This window comes from Mirounga leonina, unplaced genomic scaffold, assembly GCF_011800145.1.
Source record: "Mirounga leonina isolate KUSES-001 unplaced genomic scaffold, KU_Mleo_1.0 Mir_176, whole genome shotgun sequence".
Classification (NCBI taxonomy): Eukaryota; Metazoa; Chordata; class Mammalia; order Carnivora; family Phocidae; genus Mirounga; species Mirounga leonina.
The window spans coordinates 11479762-11498231 of record NW_023270454.1 but is presented as its reverse complement, the minus strand read 5'-3'; the positions used below and the strand labels follow the sequence as shown (position 1 = coordinate 11498231).

The 18470-nt window shown below is 47.5% G+C and overlaps 1 protein-coding gene and 1 pseudogene across 1 annotated transcript; one reads left to right on the top strand and one right to left on the bottom strand.

The window, feature by feature from the left end:
* Positions 1-241: 241 nt before the first annotated feature.
* Positions 242-17314, bottom strand: NEIL2 (nei like DNA glycosylase 2). Its single transcript, XM_035022675.1, has 5 exons — positions 17212-17314; positions 15043-15182; positions 9672-10027; positions 3422-3618; positions 242-1308 (listed from the first exon to the last, which is right to left on the bottom strand). The coding sequence occupies exons 2-5, from the start codon at positions 15178-15180 to the stop codon at positions 995-997; spliced, it is 1005 nt and encodes a 334-aa protein (XP_034878566.1). The 5' UTR covers positions 15181-15182; positions 17212-17314; the 3' UTR covers positions 242-994.
* Positions 4697-7970, top strand: LOC118022362 (annotated as a pseudogene).
* Positions 17315-18470: the final 1156 nt, after the last annotated feature.

Genomic DNA, 18470 nt, shown 5'->3' with positions numbered 1-18470 from the left:
CTTCTGCAGGCCAGAGGCTGGTGCAACAGGAAGAAATCCATCTGTGCTCTGCCTGATTCCATGTCAGGGCAACGCACCTATGGGCAGAAGGGCAGGTGGGTGTTCATCCCCTCCCTACCCTGCTCCTTTGAAGTGGCCCCATCAGGCCAACTCAGAGAGCCCTATGTAGCCGCCTTCACTGGGAGCTCAGTTATTCACAGTGTTAAGAGCCTTGACCGCCAAATAAAGACAACAACAGAAAATAACAAAGAGCTTTATTTTCATGTCACTGTCCTACTTTCTTCTAGTTGTTGCTAACAACCTGACAGTGTGTCTCTACCCCCTCGATTCCTACACTGTTCAACATACCAACAGTCACAAATATATCACCTTATGGAGGAGATAAGTAGCTTTTTCCTAAAGCCCACTGGGCACAGCAGGGAGGTGGCCAATTCCCTGGTCCCTCTCCTCCTCCCACCCTTCTCTTGGGGTCTCCATCCCACGGGAAAGGATCCAGGCAGGAGGCTGACCTCTCACCCACTACTCCATCCTCATCCCTGGATCCCTCTAGGGGAACAAAGAAAGAGAATTCCGTTGTCCTGCTTCTCAAATGGAGGGCCTTACAACCAACCAAGGTTTCAAACGCAAAACCAAACATCTGCAAAGCACTGTTGAGGCACAGCTGTTTTCCAGGTGCTTTCATTTTCACTGCCGCACTGCGGAAGTGTTTCCCTCTATCGTCCTCATGACTTTTCCTCATCTTTCACAATGGCAGAACTGGATGGGAAGAATGAACCGAAACGAGGTAAGGGGGGAAAAAAATTCTAACCCTGTAGGAACTGCCTTCAACCTAACCAGTGAGATGGCTGGCAACACTCCTGATGTCCACCCCTCTGCCCCACCCCGCCCTCTAGCTCCTGTGGCCAGGCCCAAATACTGACAGCACCCCCTTTCTGGACATTCAGGCATCAGGGCCCCTAAAGGGCTAGGATCTGTGAAGACGGGCAGGAGCCCCCTAGGAGAGCTGGACCTGTGCCTGCTCGTCGGGGGGCAGCCTGGGCTGGCACTGCGGGCACCACCACGTGAGCCTCTGGAAGCCAGCCGGGGGCCCAAAGGCCTCTCTCCTGAGCTGGTGGCCCTCAGGGCACTGCTCCTTCTGGTAGATGTGCGTGTGCTGCTGTCTGCCCTGGAACTTGCCCTGAAGCCAGTCCGCACTGAACTGCACCACATGATCCACGAGGGCCTCAAGGCGCTGAGGGCTGAGGAGCGAGCCCAGAGAAAGGGGATGGATCCCGGCTCTGTACAAGGCTTCATTCTTAATGATGTTCCCTGGGGGGAGGCACGGAGAGGACAAGGGAAGGGGAAAGAACACACCGGTCAGGAGCCCCATCCACAAAACTAGCAAAGCAAACGGAAGCTGGCATGATGGCGGCGGGAGGGCCCCCGGGGATGACCTGGTGCCAACCCTGCCCTGGCCTGAAGGCTCCTGGGCAAGTCACCGACTCTGAGCCACTTCCCTGTCTGCCAACTGGGTTTGCTCACACCTACCTTTAAGGCTGTTGTGGAGACCAAAGAAAATAAAACTCATGTGTGGCCCTTGTCACAGCAAAGAGGTTATCAAAACAGCCTGTGGAAGCTGACTGCCTGCGATGGAACCCTGCTCAACCAGATCAACCAAACTATGTGACCCTGGCAGGTTCCTTAGCTCCACATTCCTCATCTGTAAAATGGGGATCGCTTACCTGGCTTTTGTGAGCAGTAAATGAGAATTCTCTCTCTCGCTCTCTCTCACACACACACACACACTGAGCACTGTGGCTGGTACAGAGAGAGTACTCAATAAATATTAGCCGTTTAAAATTAAAATTAAAATGTCAAGCATAATGCCTGAGATATAAAGCGTTTAGGAGGTATTATTTCATTATTTTTCTACTCCTGCCTCATTCTTGGTGAAGCCAGCCTTGACCCCTCCTTCCGGACTCAATAACTCTCTTCAGAATGTCCCAACGCTGCACTTCCTTTAACCTCTACCAGGCATTTGTCACAACCCATCTGAAGTTGCAGTGAACTGAGCCCATGCTTGCCAGGCCACTAATAATCTCCTGAAGGAGAGACGTTGAACTTGGTAGAAGGCAAGCGTTCAGCATGTGTGAGATGAATGGATGAATGAAATCACTGCAATCTGCAAGGGCTTCATAATCACACCCCTAGTCACACAGAAATGTTTCTCTACAATTCCCTGGCAAACTACCTGGATTCCGAGCTCAGCCGCACCACTTACAGCAATGTGACCTTTGCTTTGGCTTCTTTGTGTGAGTAAAGGGAAAACAGGAAGGATAAAACTACGTGACTAGCACATTAGATTCATGCGACAGATGTTGGCTGTTATTACTATTGTTAGGAACAATGACGTGTCAGTAGAGCATGAGCTCCTGCTGTAAATATCCCAAAGGCTCCTTCTGGAGATCTCTTTCTCCCGCAGGGTGCAGGGGCTCCCACAGTCTCGATGTGAAAATGCAAGCCGCTGTCTGAGGAGCCCCCAGGGCCTCCTCCCCGCTCCCGAGGGGAGCTGTGCCTGCAGCAGGCACCTTCGGGCCTTGGGTATGAGGTGATTTTGTCATCAGCTCACTCAATAGCCTCAGCAGCCAGTCGCAGGGGCACTTAGGCCTCTGCTGGGGTAGTACGGGCAGTTCTCAGAGTTCCGCTAGGTGGCTGTTCTGGTTTTCAGATCGCTCAGCTCGTTCCCCTACCTGAAACGCTCACGGTTTCATTGCTCAGGACACTTGAACAGAGGGAGGGAACCTGCTTCTTCACTCGTGTCTTTTAAGATCCTGACGGAGGCCTGAGGCATCTGTGCTTTGCCAGCAGGCAGTTCCATCTGCCCGAGAGAAGCCCCGCTGGCAAACGCAGTGCTCTCCCTTAGCAAATTGCAGCTTCTGGTTCCCAGCAGATACTGATTGAGTAACTGAGTACCTACTGTGTTGCAGGCACCACACCAGGCAGTGGAGGAGTCAAGGAGAAAGAAGACAGGGCTCCCGCCCTTTAGGAAGTTATACTGTGATGTGGCCACAGGCAGACTCCAGCTGATAATATAATTAGGATGTGAATTCTGAAGCCAGGAGAGAAGTTAGAGATTGCCTAATCTAACTCCCTCAGTTGACTTATTTATTTTTTTAAAGATTTTACTTATTTATTTGAGACAGAGAGAGAGAGAGCATGAGTGGTGGGGAGGGGAGATGGAGAGGGAGAAGCAGACTTCCTACTGAGTAGGGAGCCCAATGTGGGGCTCGATCCTAGGACCCAAAGATCATGACCTGAGCCGAAGGCAGATGCTTAACCAACTGAGCCACCCAGGCATCTCAAAGGAAGTGAAGCTAGAGAGATTAAGTGACTGCCTCAAGCACAGCTGAGGTGGGTCCCATCCCTTTCCCATCAGTCATACCTACGCCTGAGAAGTATCTTTGGTCCAACAGTGTATAGCAGACAGGCTGCTCCTGGCCCAGAGCTTCCAAGGCTTGTCCTCGATCGAACTTTTCCGACAAGATGTCAGAGGTGGGTCTGACCGCTGGGGAAGAGCTCCAAGACATCTGACAATTATAAAATGCCAGGAAGCCGCCACCACCAAAGTACAGGACCAACCTGGGAAGAAAGAAAAGATCCTAAGTGCACGCAGTTCAGGGCACACATACATACAGCTTCCACTCGAGACTCAAGTCACATGTCCACAGCGCTCCCACTCCACAGTCAAGATTCACCCAGGGAAGCTAAGACCCCAAAAGAGAAAAGGGATGGCTCTGCCAGAATCATAAAAATCTCAGGGCTAAATGCAGTAATTAAAAGAAAACATATATATTGCTCCATCTTTCTGATCACAGCCATGCATGTTCACTGATGTAATGCATGTTCACTTACAATGTGATGTAAGGAAGTCTCAAAGCTCAGGAGGTATGGCTACCTGCATAAAAGCAAAGTTTGTTAGGAAGGACAGAGAAACGGATGCTAGAGAGGCACCACTCCCAGTCCAGGTTAGGATTTACCAAGAAATACATACCCACCCATACGCCCATGGACTTCCTGAATTCCAAGGACACAGGGGAAACTTTCTGAACTTTGATAAAGAAATGATGGGTTACTGTGTAAGGGCAGATAATCAGACTGTAACTGGACTCCGTACCTGAAGGGGAATATCCATATATCTGACCTAGATGGTATTCTGATGTGGAAGTAAAAGGACAACTTTATTTTTTAAATTTTATTTATTTATTTGAGAGAGTGAGCGAACATGTGCTTGGGGGGAGGAGCAGAGGGAGAGGGACAAGCAGATTCTGTGCAGAGCACGGAGCCTGAGGCGGGGCTCGATCCCACAAGAGATCACCACCTGAATCAAAATCAAGAGTCAACACTCAACCGACTGAGCCACCCAGGTGCCCCTAAAAGGACAACTGTAGAGGAAAAGGCCTCAGAGACACATCTACCATAGTATCTGAGGTAATTACTCAAGAAAAAATAAATGCCCAATGGAAATGCAATCAGCAGGGACCTCAAGCCAAGGGGAGAGGAAAAGGGTAGGACATAAGGGGCGGCCCTGGGGTGCATAATATTTATGGTGAGAGATCTAGAGGGCTGGACGATAGCACAGCTGAGAACTGTAACGTGTTAGGAAGGAATTCTTGAATCAGAAGATACCCATGTTGACCACTGGAAGCGAGAGGTGCTGTGTGATCACTAAGGAGCTGAGGCACTTGGCGCTCCTAAAATGCCAGATTATCTCAGTACTGATCAGCGGAAAACAAAGAGGATGAGGAGGACGAGAAGCCCATCTGAGCTCTGGATGAGGGGGATATCGCCCTGCTGAAAACGTATGGTCAGAGCACTGACTCTAGGCAGATGAAGCAGGTTGAAGATGACATGTGACAACTTCTTAAGAAGCTTCATGAGCTCACTGGTATGAAAGAATCTGATACTGGCCTGGCCTCACCAGCGCTCTGGGATTTGGCTGCAGAAAAGCAAACACTGCAGAGTGAACAGCCTTTGAGGGTTGCGAGGTGTACAAAGATAATCAGTGCGGACTCAGAGGACCCAAAGCACATTATCAATGTGAAGCAGTTTGCCCAGTTTGTGGTGGATCTTAGTGATTAGGTAGCACCTGTGGACACTGAAGAAGGAATGAGAGTCGGCATGGACAGAACTAAGTATCAAATTCACATTCCGCTGCCTCTTAAGACTGATCCAACAACAACAACAACAACAAAAGACTGATCCAACAGTCAGCCATGATGCAGGCGGAGGAAAAACCTAATGTCACATACATCGATGTGGCTGGCTCTAAGGAACAGATTCAGAAACTTTGAGTAGTAGTTGAAACCCCATTACTTCATCCAGAGAGGTTTGTTAACCTTGACATTGAGCCTCCCAAGGGTGTGCTCCTCTTTGGTCCACAGGTACAGGCAAGACACTGTGCTTGGGCAGTTGCTAACAGGACTGATGCTTGCTTTTCGAGTTACTGGATCTGAACTTGTACAGAGGAATGTTGGTGAGGTTGGCTCGAATGGTTCAAGAACTCTTTGAAATGGCCAGAACAAAAAAAGCCTGCCTTATCTTCCTCGATGAAATTGATGCTATTGGAGGGGCTCATTCTGAGGATGCCGCTGAAGGAGACAATGAAGTGCAGAGAATGATGCTGGAACTGATCAATCAACTGGACAGTTTTGATCCTCGAGGTAACATTAAAGGGCTCACGGCCCCCACGAGACCTGACACTTTGGATCCAGCACTGATGAGGCCAGGGAGACTGGACAGAAAGATTGCATTTAGCTTACCTGATCTAGAGGGTCAGATTCACATTTTTCAGATTCGTGCTCGTTCAATGAGTGTTGAAAGAGATGTCAGATTTGAGTTGTTAGTGTGACTGTGCCCAAATCGCTCTGGTGCTGAGATGAGAAGCATCTGCACGGAAGCTGGTATGCTTGCCATCAGAGCACGGCGAAAAATCCCTACCGAGGAGGATTCCTTGGAGGCTGTAAATAAGGTCATTAAGTCTCATGCCAAATCCAGTGCTACTCCCTGCCATATGACATACAGCGGAGCCCTGAAGGCTTTCATGAAAACCCTGTTTTTCAGTGGAACCCTAACCTTACTAAATAGACTTGTTAATAACCATTACATACACAAAAATAAAGGGTTTCAAAACTGAATAAAAACAAATAAGATACACATGTTACTGTGTTTTTAATGTTAATCAACTTAATTACATATAATTAATAATATATAGTTAACAATCTGGAACTAAAATTCTAAACTATCTCAGCAAACGCAGGAGATAGGGTGGGCAAGACAAAAGAAGTGGGGAAGTAGAAATATTTCAAAGGCCTCCTCTCAGAAGAATGAAGGAAGGGAGCAAAAAACCAGTTTCAATAAGAAGGGAGACATGTTATTAGTTTAATGTTATTAAACATTTGGTTGTTATTAACTAAGAAAAAATATGGGTCTAATTTAAAGGGAATATTATTACCAACAAAAACAAGATGAATAGCAGTACTCACAATTTATACTCCACAGGAGTTAAAAAGGGGGGGGTAGGGGGAAAGAAAGAAACTTGAGAAATCCAACAGAAGAAAAGAAACAAGGTATAATAAAATGGCAAACGGAAGAAAATCCAAATACCACAGTTACCTCATTTCAAAACAAAGAGTTTTGTTTTGAGTTCAAAAAGATACAAAAGCCAGATACGTGCTGTTTGTAAGAAATATACCTAAAATAAGTGAAAAGGCACTCCTGTAAAGCACACCCTAAGTGGAAAAAGACCAAGGGGGCCAGCCAAACACAGAGTGGCATTATTACCATCAAGAAAAGCAGAATTCAAGACCAAAGGCAAATAGAGGATCTGTTATTATTTATGTTATTTATTTATTTATTTATTTATTTTTGAGAGAGAGAGAGTGAGGGAGGTGGATGGTAGGGGCAGACGGAGAGGAAGAGAGAATCTTAAGCAGACTCCATGTTCAGCGTGGAGCCTGACACAGGGCTCGAACTCACGACCCTGAGATCATGACCTGAGCCCAAATCAAGAGTCGGATGCTTAACTGACTGAGCTACCCAGGCGCCTGGAGGGTATGTTATTATTTAATAAAGCTGCAAAGAAGTCAGAGACCTTGATGCTTTGGACAACAGGGCAGCAAACATATAAACACACTAGAAAGACAAGGAGAAACCTCATAAAACCACAATCACTCTAGAGGATTTTAATGCTCTTCTTCCCACATTTGGCATATTAAGTAAACAAAAAACAAGCAAGGATAGAGAGTTTGAATTATCAAAGCAATAACCTGTTCTTAATAGTTACATAAGATTTTACTTTTTATGAACATACTACCTTCATTTATGTACATAAAATGTAAGAAAAGATCAATGATGTGTTTGACTGCAAATTTTAATAGATGCCCAAAGTAGAAAATTCACAGGCTGATATCTTGATCACAATCCAATAAAAATAATGACAACAAAACAAAACGATGACCCCACTCAAACATTTGGAAAATTAGAAAATACTCTTCCCATATAGAGTATATAAAACTGATATTATTTATTTGAAAGATCAACAAAGTTGATAAACTCTGGTAAGCCTAAGTAAGTAAAAAAGGGGGGTAGGTGACAAAGGAAAATAAAGAACATGAAGAAGAAAAAGGCAGACATAACTTCACAAGAGATTTAAAAAATAAGAGAATGATATGTGTTAACTCTGTGACAATAAATTTGAAAACCCAGTTAGGGATGAGGCTTGTTGGTGAAGAGCATTTCAACTGCCCTAGCTGGTGACTAATTTAGCAATCAGCCCATGAACCAGCTTCAGGCCATGAAAGGTTTGCTGAGAGTTTCTGAGAAAGCTCTCCTCGCTCGTCTGAACTTCTAGAAATGACCCTCTCTTCCCCTCTTCTCTCTTCCTGTGTCGACATAAGGCCTGGAACTGCAAGAGCCTCTTGCTGCTGGTCTAAGGATGATACCAACATGTGGGGAAAGGTACAGACAGAAGAATCACAAGAACATGAAGCCCAAAGCTGGGAACTGAGTCAACACCATAGCCCACCCTCGCTCGAAACTTCCAATTATGTGAGCCAAAAAATCTCCTCCCCCTTAATCTAGTCTCAGTTATCTTTACATCCAAAGCACCTTACTAGCCCTACATCATATCGTAAACACACACTACAGTTCTGAACATAAAAATATATCATTATGAAACTTTAGAAATGGAAGAGTAGTGTGGCTTTTAGGTAGAAGAGGCCTTCTTTAGCAAGAGGGGAAAACTCAAGGGCTGGGCGCCTGGGTGGCTCAGTTGGTTAAGCAACTGCCTTCGGCTCAGGTCATGATCCTGGAGTCCCTGGATTGAGTCCCACATCGGGCTCCCTGCTCGGCAGGGAGTCTGCTTCTCCCTCTGACCCTGCCCCCTCTCATGCTCTCTCTATCTCATTCTCTCTCTCAAATAAATAAATAAAATCTTAAAAAAAAAAAAACCTCAAGGGCTATCGCGGAAAATACTGAACACTGACTACATAAAAATTTAAAATCCCAGGGGGTGGGAAGATGGGCAAAATATATACAGAGGATTAAGAGGTATACACTTCCAGTTATAAAGTAAGTAAGTCATAGGGATGAAAAGTACAGCATAGGGAATATGGTCAATAATATTGTAATAACATTCTTTGGTGACAGATGATGACTACATTTATCGTGAGCACTGAGTAATGTCTAGAATTGTTGAATCATTATGTTCTACACCTGAAACTGATATAACATTGACGTTAACTATACTTATATAAACATTTAAAAAAAAAATAGAAATTTAAAAAAAATTTTTTTTTAGGTTTATTTTAGAGAGCAGGAGCGCATGAGTGGGGGGAGGGACAGAGGGTGAGAGTCTCAAGCTGACTCCCTGCTGAAAGTGGAGCCCGACGCGACGCGGGCCTCCATCTCATGATCCATGAGATCGTGACCTAAGCCCGAAACCAAGAGTTGGACACTTAACCGACTAAGCCACCCAGGCGCCCCTAAAAAATGTTTAGATCTTGAATGCCAAAAGGCACAAATACTGTCAAAGGACACAGGTGGACTTGAAACAACATTGGCATCACATCACAAAGATTAACACACAATGTACAAAAGCCTCTACAAGTTGATAAAAAGTATACAAACAACTCAAAACTAGTTAAGAATTCAGCTAAATGAGCACTTAGGCAAGGCCGTAAGGGTGTTCATTCTCAGTGACCAGCAATGACTCTTCTGGGAATCTACACTGAGGTAATAATCCTGAGCATGGACAGAGTTCTACACACCCAGATAGTCTTCTCACCAATAGCAGATGAAAACTAAGACAATTCTGTCCCTAAATTCAGAGTGCACAGTCAAGCCATAAAATGTCCTTCAGGGCCATCCCACTCTCAAGAGCCATGCTTGTTGGGAAAGTTCTTCCTTTTTTACTAAGCTGCCCCAGTACGTTTCCACCCCTCTCTGGATGCAGGCCACAGTCTACTTTCTGTCATGGGTACTCTCTCCTAGGAAGTGGGCTGCTGGAGAGCAGTGGGATACCCACCTGAGTGAGCCCACAGAGCCCAGCCCCAAGCCTGCACATGGGGGCCGTGTGAAACACCACAGACCCTATACAGAGCCACAGCCTACAGCCTGCCCAGCCATGCCGTTACCTGGGAGTGGGGTCCCTCCAGTCGCCCCTCTTGTTTGCTTTCTTCGCTCTGGAGAACTCGTTCACCCAAATGCTGCCAAACAAACCAAAGCTGACCTGCAGCCACCTTTCAGCACCTCCTGCAGGCATGTCTCCCTGCAAATGCTCCACACCACTCTCTCCACTGGGAGCAACAAGCTCCAGGGACTGAGAGGACTGCTGAGAGATTTTCTGGCTGCTGGGCCCCGAGGCCTGCTTTTGGTCCTGAGCCTCTTCCTTCCTCTCTCCTTCTTCTACAGACTCTGGCAGTGAGATGTTGCCAAGGGACCCGAGTTCTTCATCTGGATCAAATCTAAGGAATAATTTCTTTCCATGGACCTACAAAAAAACGAACATGATCTAAGTCTTTGCTATGGACTTGTTTGTGCCCTTCTCCCCGCCACCTCAAATGTGTATGTTGAAACTTAACCCACAATGTGATGGTATCTGGAGGTTGCGCCTCTGGGAGGAAATTAGGTCATGAGGGTGAAGTCCTCATAAATGGGATTAGTGTCCTTATGAAAGAGGCCCCAGAGAGCTCCCTTGCCCCTTGCACCATGTGAGGACAGCAAGAACATGGCTGTCTATGAACCAGGAAGCAGGCTCTCACCAGACGCCGAATCTACAGGCTGTCTGATCTTGGATTTCCAGCCTCCGGAACTGTGAGAAATAAATTTCTGTTGGTTATAAGCCACCCAGTCTGTGGCGGTCTGCTATAGTAGTCTGAATGGCCTAAGACAGCCTTAGGGAATGCTAGAAGAGGTATATGCAGATGTTTATCCTAATGCAAACTTATCCCTTCTTGTCTCTTCAAGGAAGCTTCACAAAGCCGAGTATTTTGGACCTGCCTTTTGCTCTTTGCTCCAATGGTGTGGGCAGTTAGCACATGGTTTTCAAAGTGATTGAAAGCAAGAAGAATTGGATTAGCAGTAACATAGATCCATGCTAGACAGGACCACCCTAGAATAACTGAGGGGAAATGCTCGCAATGTTTTCACAGATTAGCTGAGATATAAATACAAATTGTCATCCCGTATTTAATTCATAATACCTTTTCTTTGTTAGAAATAATTAGCTTGTACGCACACACACGCACATGCACCATCCACAAATTGACAGCAGCTAAAGTACTGCATTTTATATACTGTAAATAGACAATGTATGTTACACATTGTAAAATTTGGTACCTCTCTCTCACTGAAATTGGATTTGGTAGAAGAAATGACCACAAGAGAACTCACAATAAAAAAACGACTATCAATAGAAATCGAATATTGACATAAAAACTGATCAATGGATCAAACCATAAAATGTACATAAAATGTACAAAGGAAAAGAATTCACCTCATCCCAATGAAAACGATTTTAGGAAAAAAAGATGAGAAAAGGAAATGTATGTAAAAGAATGTTCCACGTGCTTTGTATTCTGTTTTTATACTGCTAGCCCTACTATGTAATGTGCGTATCCAGATTACAGGATGAGCCTGTTCTGCATGATCTGGAATTTAGGCAGCCTTTCAAAACCAAAACACCTGGCATCAATAATGGAAATGCCTGTGTTACTTCTTTGGCCTCCAAAAGTACATCCTTAGAGATCATAGTTCTGATATGATCTCCAATTTGTCAATCAGTATAAAAATTTTAACTGTAGCAGTCCTCTCCCTAAAAGAAGGCATTACCTTTCTAAATAATTCCAGAATAACTCATCTGCAAATGTGAGCACAGCAGTTTGCTGCCACATATTAGAAATGGCTTAACTGAGCTACATAAAAAACTGAGCAAGAATTAAGTGGGCATAATAGAATTTGCTCCAGAAAATACTTTTCTGAGGCACATTCACTAATGTAGGTATAATGCTGATGAAAGTATCTGCCATATGTCCCTCGGGGTCAAAACATTTAGCAGGTCAAAAATGCCTAGCTCAGGACATCTATGTGTCCTCTCCAACTATGGCAATTTCTACTGTCCCTCTTTTAAATTCCTGGGACATCATTTTTACTTCAATTAACTGACCATTAATTGAGCTTTTACAATGTGCCAGGCAGTGTGCTAGGCTCTGAGGGGCATACAGAGGAGGAAGGCTCCACTCGTTCCCTCTGGAAACTCAGTATTTGAAGAGAAGGAAATTCTGACACACACTACAACATGGATGAACCTTGAAAACATTATATTCGGTAAAAGAAGTCACAAAAGAACACACGTTGCATGACTCCATATATGTGAAATGTCCAAAAAAACGGCAAATCTATAGAAATAGAAAATAGGTTAGTGGTTGCTTAGGGCTGGGGGCGGAAGGCAGGGGTGAAATGGGGAGTGACTGCTAATGGGCACAAGGTTTCTTTCTGGAGATGAAAATGTTCTAAAATCGACTGTGGTGATGGTTGTACAACTTTGTGTGAAGACACTAAAAGCCATGAATTGCACACTTTAAGTGGGTGAATTGTATGTTATGCGAATTATATTTCAGTAAAGCTGTTATGTATTTTTTAAAAATTGGAGGACTGGTTAAAAGTCTAAGTATGTAGGGGGGTTGGATTGGAGCTCCCACACCACCCAAACTAAGATGGAACAGAAACATTAACAGCCATGTAAGGACTCAATACTTATCCCCCACGCACTCTTTCTCAGGCAGCTCCTGGAATGCGTGCTTTGCAAAATGAGGGTATAACAAAGGAGAAGATAATGGACCAGGTGTAAGGAGACTATGACTACCTTCCAATATCCCTCTCCCCTCTTCCCTACTAACAAATCTACCCATTTACAGGGACCTCAGTAACCTCAGCTACTGATTTGGGGGGGACCTCAATGTCCTCAGCTAAAAATCTCTGTCTCCCAGACTCCCTTAGAGATGGGGCAGCCAGTGAAATATACACAGGAATAGTCAAATGTAGTTTCCAGAAAAGCTCTTTGAAACAGGTGAACCAGCTTCCAGGTCCCTTCTGCCCTATCTCCCTTCCTTCCTGCCTAGAACGTAACGGCTGGAATCTCAGCTGCCATGTTATCACCATGAGGATGAGGGTCACACCCCAGGGAGGGAAAAGCAGAAGGAACTTGGTGCCCAGTGATCTCATGTTGCTCCCATACCACTCTGGACTTCCCATTAAGTCAAGGGAGAAAAAAAAAAAAACCCACAAACTCCAGACATGAATAAGCTGTTCTTCTGAATCCGTTACGAGTAGTCAAACACAATTCCACTACAGAAACTGGAGAACCAACAAGGAAAGACAGGGAAAGAACTTGCCAGAAAAACAGGTCGCACAGAATGGAGCCAATCTCTTCCCTGTTTCATTAGCCCACTGTGCTCATTCTATCTCCATTTGCCTGTCTGTAACTGCTTCACAAACCTGAAATACGCTTTCTTTTCCTTTTGGTCCATCTAAATCCTCCATCCTTCAAGGTCCCACTCAGAACCCACTTCCTTCATGAAGTCTTTTTTTTTTTTAAATATTTTATTTATTCATTTGAGAGAGAGAGAGAGAGAGAGCAGGAGTGGAGGGAAGGGGCAAAGGAAGAGGGGGAAGCAGACTCCCCGCTGAGCAGGGAGCCCACTCGGGGCTTGATCCCAGGACCCTGGGATCATGACCTGAGCCGAAGGCAAACGCTTAACCAACTGAGCCACCCAGGTACCCCCATGAAGTCTTTTACTCCAGGCTACAAGGACCTCTTCTCTGCTGAGGCCCTCAAATAGGCCTTAATCGTATGCTCCCCTCCTTCCCCTTCACTGTTACCTAACCCTTTTCCCCTGTTGTAGATACAGGTCGTACTTTCAAAATTCAACTCTCAGCTCCTTAGGAGTTAGAGGTGCAAAGAAGGGAGCACAATGATGAGAACTTAGCCCCCACATGCCAAGCAGTTCCCCAAGGCTGTGTCCCTCAGGGTTCTTGGGCTCCCACACCGATTTCTGCCTTGGTTTACTAGGAAACCAGCTCCCAGTTCCATCTCAAGGCTCCCTGTCCACACATTCTTCTGTCCACTCAGCCAGTCCGTAAATATTCTCGGTGAGCCAGCTCTGAGACAGGCTCGGGCTAAGTGCTGGGGTTCCAGAGATGAAAGGATCTAATCCTGCCCCTGCAAACCTTGCAGTAGTCTGGTCAAAGAGTCCAAAAGCTCTCACGGTAGGAGCACAGACCCGGAGGTCAGGTGGCCTGGACTCCAGCTAGCCATGTCAACTTGGGTTGAGTGTTCTCCCTCTCTGAGCCCCCACCTCCAAATGTAGAAAATGTAAGTGAAGGTCTAGAAGACCTCTTTCAGTTCTAACCAAGAATGGTTTTATAACCCGCGAGGTGTGTGTGAAGGACAGGGTGGAAAAAAGAGAATCAGCATTCACGGAGCACCTGTGCCAGACATCAAGTCTGTTTAATACAATTTTAACTGCTAAGTGATCTGTCCCCATTTTACAATTGCACAAACTACAGCTAAGAGATTAAGTAACTTACTTAGGAGCACACAGCTCAGCAGCAGAGTTCATTTATTTTCTCTATAGCCAATTATCATATATATGCTTCCTAAGAGCCGCCACTCAACCAGGGGCTAGGCATACAATACTGTGGAGGGCACAGGCCCCGCCCTGTTGCTCCTCTCCATTCAACCAGCAGGACAAGTTCAGCACTGAGGATCCACTAGGAGGAAGGAGGGGGTGCCCAGTAAGCAAAGAGAAGTCTCTTCCCACCCTTAGAGCAGACAGGCCAGGTTTCTCAGAGGATGTGATGGCAAGGCTGAATCCCGAAGACAAGGAATTACCATGCTCACAAGAAAAGGACGGGAATGGGGGCAGAGTTGGGGGGAAAAGGAAGATCTGCCCGAGCAGGGGGGCAGCATGTCAAAACCGCGGGCAAGAAAGATTGGTAGAGGAGCCCCAGTAGTTCAACATGACTTCAAGAGAGATTTGGGACAGGGGAAGAAGCGGGCCTAGAGGAGGAGGCACAAATCAGACCACAGGAGCCCTGGGAGCCCCTTGAGGCAATTCTGCCTTATGCTCAGGGCATGGATGAGGCCACGAGAATCCAGATCAGAAGGCTATGCTCTTTCCTCACGTCCTTGCTAGTTCCTAACCATAGGTGCACATCAGAGTCCACTGGAGTGACCGGAATCACTCCAGACTCTGCATCAGAATCTCCAGCTCATGCGTGCACAGGGTACTTTTTCTAGTTCCAGAGGCCACCGAGATGCCCAATTCTGGCTGAGAAACATCAGACCTAAAGAGGAGGAGCTGCGTGGGGGTCCTGGCGCGGTTGTCTTGGGCTCAAGGAAGTGATGGCATCAAAGTCTTGAGATAAATTCTAAGGGAGTCATGGGACGTGCCGACGGAGCCAGCCCATTTACGTGAGGTACCGACCAAGCCCCGATGAACTCACCTGGGTGTCCTGGAGCCACAGGGACTGAAAGCTGGCAGGGTTCAGCTTCTGACTACTGCCCCCTGTCTTGACCACCTGCTGCCCCACAAAGGGGGAGACCAAGTGGTGGAACTTCCTCACAGATGGTCCTTCTGGCATCCCTGCAGGTAGAAATGGGGAAAAGAAGCCACTGACTTCTCTAGTTCTCTAGCATTTCTGGTGGGTGCCAAGTTCCAAGCTTTCCAGCAGCTATGTTTTTGCCATCGACTCGAAAAGTATATATGGCCAAAAAGGGGGTGTGGCTGAGAAGAGGGGTCAAAGAGAAAGACCAGCTGTGACAGGGTGTGGGTCGGTTTCCCAGTAATAGTTTCCCTTTTCAGCCCCTCTCACCTTTCCTCATGCAGCAAACACTTATTAAGCACCAACAGTGTGCTAAGACATCATGTCCTGGGAGCCCTCCACTTTGATCTTGTGGCAGTCTGAATGGGAGCTGGCCCTGGGTACTTTTTGCCTGCACTGTGGGCCCCAAACTCCTCTCCACGATTTCTCTGTCCTCCCCCTTCAGCAATACCAATCATTCCAACCCATTGCTGCAGATTTATCTCCCCACTTTTACGGGAGAAATGGTGATAGAAGAGAAGACTGTAAGGGACACAGAGACACAGATGTGGATCTGGTCTTCCCAGGACCACCCCACTAGTAGGGGCACTGTGTGTGTGTTGACAATGCAGAGCTCAGAACCATGACACGTGCAGACACAGGGTCATGTTAGTTCAGAGTATGGAGAGGCCACCTCCAGCTTAACAGCAGATAATTATCCCTGGTAACCGAAAACAGCTGGGGTTGTTTTAACCCTGATGTATGGTTATCTGTGACTCCCATCTCTCTCTGCCCCCAATCATCCAAGTTCACTCAGAGTTTATGTATAAAGCATTCAGATGTTTGAGTCTGAGTGGTCCGTACCCTGGCTTCTGGAAGCTAAGAGTCCCTCCCCACCCCCCTTACCCAGGGCACACTACTTAACCACCTGTTTCCCTCGCCTGCACATGACCCTGCAAGTTATGATGAAAACCCAAAGAACTAAGTAGGTACCTGGCAGAGTGGTAGCTACTGTAGTTTTAGCAATTCTAAAAAACAATTAAAAGTCTCTAAAATGAGGATGCCTCTTACTATATCCATGCTTTCTCATAGCTGAATTAGCAGCACATCCAATAATGTGTATTTTACATCTGATGTGCTTTTTTTTTTTTTTTAAAGATTTATTTATTTATTTGAGAGAGCAAGAATACATGAGAGGGGGAAGGGTTAGAGGGAGAAGCAGGCTCCTTGCTGAGCAGGGAGCCCGATGCAGGACTCGATCCGGGGACTCCAGGATCATGACCTGAGCCAAAGGCAGTGGCTTAACCAACTGAGCCACCCAGGCGCCCATACATCTGATGGTGCTTTATACTCGCTAATAACTAGTGCTGTTTCCCCCAATCAGACCTCCAAGGCACTGGAGAGGCCATACTGACAAGTGCTGGGTTGCAAGGAGACTTGCCTGACTGCAGCCCACCACCTTAACCTCAACCAGCTCTCAGTGTCCAGGTCACCCCCAACAGAGGAAGCTTCTGGAAAAGCTTTCACCTGAAATGCACCTAATCCTTGAAATCTCTTAACACATGGGCACATGTTTTAAGGTATACTTAACGGAGATTTAAAACGGGGCAGCAAGTGGTCTCTGCCCTAGCCTTAAGGGAGTAGAAGCGGAAAGGACACAGGATTTGATGGGGACGTCTTGCCCTCCCTCAAGAGGCTGACGGCAGTGAGGCTGGCTACTGGCTCCTAGCGGACCACGCTCAAAGTGGCAGAGGAGAGCGGCGTCAGGGCGTCCTCTTTCCTAGGCTAACCACTCACTCCCCCAGGGACTCTAAAATGGCTGCTTTTCCCAACTCTTTCTCGGGGGTGAGGCGGGGAGATGGGGGGCCGCGGAGACAGGGCTGAGGGAGGCCCCCAGGGGTAAATGCTGGGCGGCACAGTGGTAAACCAACCAACCAAAAAACTGGGCCAGGGGAGCGGTTCCCTAAGGGATGCTTCTTCTAACTGTCGGTCACTGCGCTGTCTCGCCGGTAGCAGGTGCCATCCTCCCCCGGCCTGCTCCCCCCTCCCCGCCCGCGCGGGCCACAGCGAGGGGCGGGCGGCTGCACTCACCGGCTCCGGGCCCGCGCCCCGCGGCGAAGCCCGCACGCCGCCTCCAGCGCCGGGCGGAGAGGACTCAGGGGCCAGCGTCCGCGCACGCTCTGCGCGGGGACCGACGCGGAACGGCCCCGCGAGCCGGCAGCCGGGATAGGTCCCGAGCCGGGGAGGGGAGGGGTGGCGCGAGGCTCCTCCTTCGGGGGGGAAGGGCTCGGGGTTCCGCCGGGGCGTGGCGTAGAGCCGGACTCCGCCCCCGGGGCGGGGGCGGGGCCCCGCTCTGGGGGCAGAGGGCGCGAGGCTCCTCCCCTGAGGGGCGTCGCTGGAGGCGGGGCCGCGGCCGCACGTGGGGAGTGGAGGGAGGGGGAAAGTGGGAGAAGGGCAGAGGGACGGAGATCCCGCACACGGCGGAGACGAGGCAAACCGCCTTGGGAACGTTTATTGTCTTACGGGGATGGGAGGTTATGGAGAAAAATGAGGTTCCTGAATAAAACTTTGGGTGGTTCGGGCAAAGTCACTGAGTTGATTTTGAACGGCTTCCAAGCTCAGGTCATTTTGCAAAGGAAACAGGTTGTCAAGAAATTCTCAGGAAAGTTTTAAAGAGTGGGCTCTTTCACTTTATATTATTTGAATGTTATTGATTTTGCCGCAAGCAAGTTTTGCTTTAAAAGCATGATTTAAATTTTTGTTTCAGAGAGTAATACAGATAAAACGGTAGACTATTCAGAGATAATTATGTTCCATTGTTAGTTCTCCAAAGAGGATGGCGAGCCAGCCATTTCCAAGAAGACGGCAGGGAAGTTTGGGGAAGCGCCGGAGGAGGTGTTCCGGAAACTGTCCAGGATAGCCTGCACCATGCACCCGAGAGAGAGAGAGAGTCCTGAGGAGGACTTGGTCAGCACAGGAGACAGGCCCGTTCTTTCTCGGGTTGTGTCCTGCTGAGTAAGAGGGAGCAGTGCAGGTGGCCTGAAGGGAATAGGGGCAGGAAGTGAGGAGAGGGAGGCTAGGAAGACTTGGGGTACTGAATTGCCTCAACACAGCGGGACCCTAGAGACAGAGGGGATGAGGTTTGCAGGTGCTGAGTTTCCAGGAGGGATCCCCTGAGAACCTTCTGGTCTCCCTCTTCCTATATCTGTCCTCTTCTGGAGAACAACATCCCCACCGGGATGCCCCCTGCTGTAGGATCAGGTATACACCAACAGCAGCTTCTGGAGCCCCTAAATGCCCATTCTCTAGACCCCGGCTGAGCTGGGAAGGAAGCCAGAGCCACAATCATT

Excerpts from the sequence above, each read along its gene's own strand:
- NEIL2 (XM_035022675.1), bottom strand. The coding sequence starts at position 15,180 with ATGCCAGAAGGACCATCTGTGAGGAAGTTCCACCACTTGGTCTCCCCC. Across the intron at positions 10,028-15,042 it reads TGTGGCTCCAGGACACCCAG|GTCCATGGAAAGAAATTATT; the intron begins GTGAGTTCATCG and ends GTTTTTTTGTAG. Across the intron at positions 1,309-3,421 it reads AAGATACTTCTCAGGCGTAG|GGAACATCATTAAGAATGAA; the intron begins GTATGACTGATG and ends GCCTCCCCCCAG.